This window comes from Anarhichas minor, unplaced genomic scaffold, assembly GCF_050575085.1.
Source record: "Anarhichas minor isolate MPS153535 unplaced genomic scaffold, ASM5057508v1 ptg000136l, whole genome shotgun sequence".
NCBI classification, from domain to species: Eukaryota; Metazoa; Chordata; class Actinopteri; order Perciformes; family Anarhichadidae; genus Anarhichas; species Anarhichas minor.
In genome coordinates, this window is record NW_027466582.1 from 5,778,279 (window position 1) to 5,786,881 (window position 8,603).

Below are 8,603 nucleotides of genomic sequence, written 5' to 3' on the forward strand. Positions count from 1 at the left end.
TTTTTCCTCCTTGGCAACTACTCAGGAATCTTTGCACCTTATTTAACGTGTTACAAAAATGTCCACGTATATAAACAGACACACACACCTGTCGCTCTGAGCGACTCATTCCCCCCCTGAGTAATGAGGAGGAAGACGATCAAAGCACAGAACCTGATCCAGCCAATAAGGGTTCAGCACTGTTTATCATCCCTCTCCATCATCACCCTCCATGTTAACAACAGCCTGAGTAATCAGGTGTGAATAATATCAGTGACGGTCCAGCATTACACAGCTAATTAGGTGTGTGTAATGATAATCCTGACATTATATCCCCCTTCAATTACAGAGATATAGAGTTATGAAATGATCCTGTCATGCATAAACTGTACTTTGGATAAACTTTACTCAAACACTTGAATGAGTTGTCTGTGCAATCCTCCTTTGAATCTTAAATCTTTAACGCAATCTCCAAAAGTAGTGTTGAATCTCTGTTAGGCGAGTTGAGAAGCTCTTAACAAAACATTTTTGCAACATTGCAAAAATGACACCACAAATCTGGAGTATTGGGCAGCTATAGACATTCGAATCTCAGATTTAATCTTTGCAATTCTTGTTTTAACAGGTTTAATCCTGTGTACACAAGGCAGCCATGCAAAATCCAGTGAAAAACTCTAGACCAACCTGTTAAAGGCTCTATATACGGGATTCAGATCATTGATTTAGCAGCAAACAACTATTTGCAATGTGAAGCTATAGTGGAGTAACGTCGTCCTGAGGATAATGTTGTTGCGCTTCCTCTCTGTGTGTTGTAATCCGAGCTTTTCTGTGCTTTGTTTATAGCAGACCGTCCCCGCGTGCATTTTAGTGCAAGCAAGCCTTTATTGTGCCCCACTGAACAGGTAATAGCTGCCGCTCTGCCCTGCGCTCATGTGGCGGTTACCGCTGATAACGCCGTTGACTTGTATAAAGGCAATGAAGTAGTCCATGAATAGGACATATGATTTTACCGTTAATTACAATTCCTCCTCTGCATTGTTGGTTTATGGCATTTTGTCAGATACAACCTTTGCAACGAACCATGCCTTGAGCATAAGGCATAAGCGCCTTTCTGCGTGCTCGTAGCTCGCGCGCCATCTGTTGAGACTCGCAGCATCGGTGCCACGCTAGAGTATAAACAAAGCTTACATTTCTAGCCGTGGGCTTAGCTGTGGCCAAGCTGAGAACCATGCGGAGGCAATAGTGCTAAAATGCTCTGAATTACATATAGACAATTCCTTTAAAGGCAAAAATGAACAAATAAATAAAACACAAGGGTTTTATCGACCATCGTAGGCCGCTTGAGAGCCAAACAACGACACGTCTCAGTTTACCGTTGCTTGTATACTGCTTTAAAATGCAGGTATTAGTGTTTAAACAGGATTGAGTGTGTGGCCGCATCTTGGCTGAAAAAGCTTGTTTTTTCTCAACTGTTTTGACTCTATTTGTTTTGGCTAGACGGAGGTGACCAGACATCCAACAACAGAGAGTGGAGTTAGTAGTGGAGGACAGTGGAGGATGGGGGGGGGGGGGGGGGGCTGCTGTGAAGGATTTAGTAGGGTGCTGGGAGTTCTGGTCTGTTGGAGGATCACACCTCACAAACACACATACACACACATACTGTTCAACTGTGTGAGATAGAAAACTGAGCAGCGTCCATTCTCTCTGTTTATAAACTGTGGCCTCAATCACAGTGACAGAGACCAGACCTTTGACTCTGAAACCCGGCACTGTCCTACACTGCCCTACTGCCCAGTGCTGACAAGTGAAGCCACACACATACACACACACACACACACAGTTTTTATCTGTGCATCCGATCACCAGGCCACAAGTTAGACCAGATTTTGCAACGGAGGTTAGAAAAGTGCCATACTGTAGCAGCACACATGCTCAGCCTCACACACAAACACACTCGAACTGCAGCTGCATCGCGTCTCACTTACTTCCGACAGGCCACTTTGGGCACTTTGCCAATTCAAGTTCAAGCCAATACGACTTAAGTAACGGTGTGTGTATGTGTATTGTGAGCCCAGCTATCAATGCAGCGGTGCCTGTTGAACATTTCAGACACAAATTCAGACCGAAATGTTGTTAATCTCTTTGGTGGTGTCTCTGCAGTCTGCAGTTCTCTCTATTCCTCTTTCCCACGGTTGATTCGCTACTGACCTCCATCTGTCTTTCTTTGACATGTCCTCTTTTCTTTACAAATGGCTTTAAAGAACCTTTGAGTAGAGGAACAGTTTACTAAAGGTATGATCAGAAAGACAGTTTTTTTGCGTATTAACCGTGCTGTTTATTTGCCCCAAGCAGCCAGTGTGCCGACTGTACAGGCGTTAGCTGTAAAATAGCCAGCAACAAGCTAACTGCGCGTGTGAGAGTGTACCCGTGTGCTTGTGTTCAGCTCAGCTTCTGACTGATCCAAGAACTAACCACTACCTAATCAGTTCTTCCTGCTATTTCCCACTCTGCGTTTATGACACAAATTCAAGGATACCTGTACACATTTTGCTTAATCTGGAACATTTTGAACTCGTCGCAAAATGGTAAATTCACGTCTACTTGCAGCTCTCCATTAAATTTGTATGCAGGAAATAAAAACTCTCTGCAGGGAGCATCCTTTTTTTTGACATTCTTGGTCTTCCATCCACGTGGATTTTTCATATTTAAAAACTGAGCCTTACTGCTGAACTATAAGACTGGACATGAATCTGAAAACAACCTTGCCATCAAGTGAAAAACTGGGCTTTTGGGAGACGATGACCGGGTCAGGGACTGTGTTGCAGTTAAGCGAAAGACAACTTTTTTTGTTACCTCTTAAGGGGTCAGTATGCTTTATTAAAAGATAAGTGCTTGTCAGATTCGTTGGTCTGAAACACCTCCCCAAAACAGACAAGTGTGCCCACTTCACGCAGCAATTGGCCAAGTGTTTGGAGTTGAAGAAAAACAGTTTAAGCAGCCCTGCAGGAGCATTTTACAGATTCTAACATTCTCCAACATATCACACAATTTCTCATCCTTCACACATATTGTGAAATCCAATACATTTCCCACAGATGCACACACTTATGAAGATAATGTGCACACATTCCAGAGACCAATACTCTCCCTCACACTGTAAGGACAAGACTTCCAGGTCATTAACCGACACTGTGACAGAATATCAGTCTTATTCTGGAGGATCACTGTTTGCCTCCCCCCGGATGTTCCTGTCACTGAATATCAAAGGATTGTGGTCTTTTTGAAACATAATATCATATTCCCACTTCCATAAACATCTTCATAATTCTCTCTTACTGCCTAGTTTGTCCGTCACATCCTTTTCCCCCTGCTTTCTCCACTCCCTGCTGTACTTTCTGCAACCTCTCTTTTAGTTGTTTCTCTGATTTTTCCTCTTTTTTTTAGAGGTACTTGAACTGAAGCGGAAACCAATTTGTGCACAAGTGTGTTTGTGAATGTGTGTGTGTGTGTGTGTGTGTGTGTGTGTGTGTGTGTGTTGGGGGAGTACGGCTGTGATAAGGGACAGGGAACTGGAGTGCTTAGACATGGATGGATGATGTTTTTCTCACCCCAAGCCTCACTCCAAGATTACAGTTTCTCATTCTGTTCTTTCCAGCCACCAAGGAACTACTTTCTTTCTTTTGTCATGTTTTTGTTTTTATATATCACAGGAAAATACAAGTGGAATGTTTTGCCAATAAATAAAATAATATTTTGCTTCAGATTATGCTCTCTTTCTCTCACATTATTCGACTGTTCCTCTATTATATCGTCCCCGTGGGTTTTTGCCTTTTGTTAGTTAATGTTGGAAAGATTGGGTGAGGAAAGAAGACGAGAAAAGTAGTTTTTGTGAAAGTGAAGTCTGACTGTGAGAATATCCAGTTAAAAACAAAAATTGGAAGTGAGTCTAGCGTTACCCGACTCTCTTTCATGGGTCCAGTTGTGGTGACGACAAATAACCGGACTCACAAAATCACAACGACCTTAAAAGCCTGGTGTTGTGGATGGAATCCAGGAGTGCTCCCCTACACCAATTAAAGATTTTGGTACCGACAGTGTAACGGATGGTACGAACTGTGATTGTACGCTTAAGCAGACACATCTAAACCAATCACTAGTGTAGTCATCACAGATACAATGTAATTGTTTCCCCTAAAGGACATTCCCATAACGATTTAACAATGTAGCTCCACCGATTCTCAACATTTAACAAAAGGTGTCTGTGACAGAGCGAGAAATGATAATGACCCGAGGCATCAAATGTCCCCCTCGGTGGCCCTGCAAGCAACATCTGGAACCCGTCCCTTCGTGGTGACATCACACAACCAGCCTAACCTTTGACCACAAACTGGCTAATTAGCAGCTCGTCCTTCCATAACTGCCAGGGTCCCCCCTTTTTTCTCTCCCCATCTTTCTCACTAGCCCCCCTCTCCACCTGTTGCCTCACGTCACTGTGTGACTGGAGGGAAAAAACGGTCACAGAGAAGGTTTCCTAAACGCTTGCCGTACACTGTTTTGCCGTTCACATGAAGAGCCGTTAGCTTTTGCAAGTATGATCGTTTTGATGTCATTCCATCAGGGTCTGCGATTTATCGACGCACACGGGGGAGAAAAAGGGCCGTGCTCTGTTTCGTGAGCTATTTTAGTTTGTCTCCCTCTCCCTGACTCTCTCTGTTGTTCTCTGGTGGATCCATGTATCTCAGAGGTGATCATCAATCTAGCAGACTATTATTACTTTTCCACAAAGTGCTTTGATTTCCAGCCCACCCAGGAGATTAAGCCCCCGCCTTTCTCTCTTTCCTCTCCCCTCTGTCCCTTCACCTATCTATTCCTCTTCCTCTTCTTCCATCTACTATGTGTAGCGCCATCTCTCTCTCTCTCTCTCTTTTCCTTGCAACATCAGTCCTGTGAACTTATTTCCAAACTGCGTTCTCCTCTTTTGGATTTGTAATATCCATCATTTTTTTTCGAGATGTCACTAAATTCCTACTGGAAATGCAGCTCCACATTAAGTGCGTTTCTGTATTGTGTCAATTCTAGCAGTTAAAAGGTAGTGGTGGTGCCTGTTTAGATGCACTGTGACACCGGAAGCAAAGGAGTTAAAGGTCAGCTCTCAAGAGACACACCTCCCATCCGTGCACACGCTTCAGCTGTGGATGTGGATTCACACATAAACCCTAACACAAACACACACACACACAGAGAAAATCCTGCATCCCAGCAAGAGAGATCTACAGCTTCATGAAAATGTGCTGCTTTAGGCACACAACACATGTTTCAGTCTCACAATGAACAATTTATATATAAGAAGTCTGCAAGATGCACATGATTATCATCCGTATTTTCCACATAAAGCAGCTTCAGAGACGTTTTGGTTGGACTTGGCCCCGAGTGGACCCGTGTGTGGAGCATTGGTGTGGAATGATGTGGAAGGCCAAACAGGGGATTGTGGGTGCCGGGTATACATTACATCAGAGGGGACCGAGGCGCCAGTTTGCCATTTGAGACGTGACACCCCCTTGTCCTTGCACTTTATCCTGTTAACTGGCTAGATGTGCTGAAAGTTACGTGGCCCTGTGAGTGGAACAGGCTAATAGCAAATACTTTGGAATTTTAATTGTCAGGTTGAGTGTACAATATCATAAGTATTAAATACATTGATTTATGATTTATTTAAAAGTAGCACACCTTCTGAAGTGTTTTTGATTTGCAAATTTGGATCTAAGGAGCAGCAGCAGCTTTTTAAGATAACATATTGTAGAAAACAAAATATTCCAATTTAGCCTTTTTTAAATCCAATTTAAATATTATGAGAATCAACATTGTAATATCAATAACATCTACAAAACTAAACGTAAAAATCAAGTTGACCAAAGTTTGGGAGAAAAATAGTTGGTCATTTTTCTTCAGGTTTTAAAGATGCATCAAAAAGGGACCTTATTGCCACCACTTAAAAATTTTAACCAAAACTTAACCATTTTATTTTTACATCAGTAATATTTGTAACCACATCAGTCAGGATGGACAAAGGTTCAAAGATTAAAATCTTGGTCTGTGAATATTACAGATTGAGCCCTTTGATTCTAAACAGGTAGTCCATTAGTTCACAAAGTAAAGTTCAGCCCCCATGCAGTTAATGGTTCAAGGTGTTCCTTATGTAAACAAAAACGATTCTGTAGGCCAAATTAACAACCTCTCTGCAATTGTCTGAAAAGAGTGAATACTCAGTGAGTTCAACTGCAGTTAAAGTAAACTACATATTCTCCCATCCAGGGTCTCTTGGGGTCCTGGAACCCTTTGGGACCAGCATGCTGGATCAGCACCAGTGTCTCCTCCCAGCATGAGGTAACGCCCTCTCTAGCCATATGAAGATATAAAGTCCGTTCCTCTCTGCTTCTCTCCACGTTGATGAACACATCTCCAAGGCGTGTGTTTGATCACCCTGTTCGTTCCTGTCCAGCCTCAGCGTCCTGCTCCCATGTTTTGAGCCCGCTGCAGTTGGAGACAGTTCACCATGTCCACCGGGTCTCTCAGCGATGTCGACGACGAGCTCCTGGACGGCATCCTGAAGTTTGGCTCCTCCGGTAAAGACTCCAACGAGAGCACGGAGGAGAGCTCCAACTGCGAGGGCACTTGCTCAAACGACGCGCCGGGCAAGAAACGGAAAACAGCGTCCCGGAAAACGGCATCCAAGGGTGTGGCACAGCAGGAGGGCAAGCATGGGCCGAGGAACGCGGCCAACGCCCGGGAGAGAGCCAGGATGCGCGTCCTGTCCAAAGCTTTCTCCCGGCTGAAGACGACCTTACCCTGGGTACCAGCGGACACCAAGCTCTCCAAACTGGACACACTGCGCCTGGCGTCCAGTTACATCGCGCACCTCCGGCAGATATTGGCCAACGACAAATATGAAAACGGATATATCCACCCCGTTAACCTGGTGAGCCTGGGGGATAGAGTGAAGGGGGAACCCAGTTGAAAGTGTATCTAGGCTATTGAAAAAAAATTAAATGAATTGGATTTTGTTAAAATATTCATGATAGTATGTTTGCTTAATAATGTTAACATTATTTTTCATTCAAGGCTATAGGGACTGTAATTTATTTGATTGATGAGGATTTTAACCAGGGTTGCAGACTCCTGCTAGGCCTCATGGTACCAAGGTGATAGCTTTGTGAAGCAGGTGCATAAGAGGGGAAAACTATTCCTATTTATGCTGACTGCAAGGAAAGAAATCTGACTGAAAGTATTACCCTTTATGAGGCATAATGAATACAAAGACCACAAATTTGCCTTCATGTAGGCCTTTCATTTTTCAAAATAATGCAGCTACAGTAACACTGGGCCTTAAATGATTAAATAAAAATACCTTAAACAATTGTGCAATATTAAATATCATAGCCTGGCAGATCTCCAAATAACCCTTTGAAATGTTGTTGTGTCAGGACATAGGAGATAAAGATATGCAAAAACACTTAAAAGCTACATTTTATACGATTATTAATCATAAACATCTGGCGATAGTCCATTCTTCATTATGTTCACCTGATCCATGCAGGTGATTAATTGACATATAATTGGCCTGAGCTCTTGCTTAACTTCGATTTGATTGCTTGATGAATTAACATCCCAAGAAGCTGTTGGTGCTAACTGACTGTGTTTCCCTCCGCAGACGTGGCCTTTCATGGTTGCAGGTAAGCCGGAGAACGATTTGAAGGAGATGCTGAACACGACAAGGTTATGTGGAACGACGGCGTCTTGACGAAACCAAGCGGACACATCTGTGCGTTTTTTTAAGGGACAATAATTATCCAAGACAAAAAAAAAAGAAAAAAAAAAAAGATTGTGACAGACCTGAACGTCTCATCTCCGCAGACTTTGAGTGGGAATAACGGAGACAGTATCCTGTCTCCTTCGTTCCCGTAAAGACAATTTTAACTTTTATTTAAATGCATTCTGCCACCTATCGTTGTCTTTGCTGGTTCAAAGATAAACTGCGTGCTTTCAATTGCTTTTTTTTATACTCTGCAGATGCATTTTTACTCATGCAGGTCTGTTTCGGCGGCTGCATTATGATGGATGGATGTGCACGTGAAACGCGGCCACTGTCTCAAATTGTACAGATTACATGTATATAAATATATCTGTATCACTTTTACACCTTGTGTGTTGAATGTTTTTTTTTTATTCCGTTATTGTGTTTCATTTGCGTGTGTGGGCCGGTGCTCTGACCTAGTAACCCCTCTTATCACTCCACTCCTTCAGAATAGCAGAACCTGAGCACCAACGAAGCGTCAGTGCAGATAAGTGTCTCTGTTGTTTCTACCAGATAACAGTGGACGTGGATGTCATTACATAAACAAACTCCTGCCTTCAAAGATTATTTGGAACCTTAATAAATGCAGTTAGTGTTAAACAAATCAAATTAAGTTTATCTTTCTGCCATTTCTATTGATTTATAATGAGCGAATACTGGTTTAATTTCTCTTTTAAATATCTGACCAATTGTTAGGCCATAAATGATACAAGTAATGCCAACAGCGACACAACACACATTTATTTCTGAAAAATATCACTTCGGAGTTAGT

The 8,603-nt window shown here is 42.7% G+C and overlaps 1 protein-coding gene across 1 annotated transcript; it reads left to right on the forward strand.

Moving 5' to 3' along the window:
* The first annotated feature begins 6,532 nt into the window (after nucleotides 1-6,532).
* On the forward strand, nucleotides 6,533-7,884 carry tcf21 (transcription factor 21). Its single transcript, XM_076084792.1, has 2 exons — nucleotides 6,533-6,955; nucleotides 7,688-7,884. Exons 1-2 carry the CDS (start codon nucleotides 6,533-6,535, stop codon nucleotides 7,775-7,777), a joined length of 513 nt encoding a protein of 170 aa, XP_075940907.1. The 3' UTR covers nucleotides 7,778-7,884.
* Nucleotides 7,885-8,603: the final 719 nt, after the last annotated feature.

Coding starts and splice junctions, on each gene's coding strand:
- tcf21 (XM_076084792.1), top strand. CDS start 6,533: ATGTCCACCGGGTCTCTCAGCGATGTCGACGACGAGCTCCTGGACGGC. Junction 6,956..7,687: donor ATATCCACCCCGTTAACCTG/GTGAGCCTGGGG, acceptor TTCCCTCCGCAG/ACGTGGCCTTTCATGGTTGC.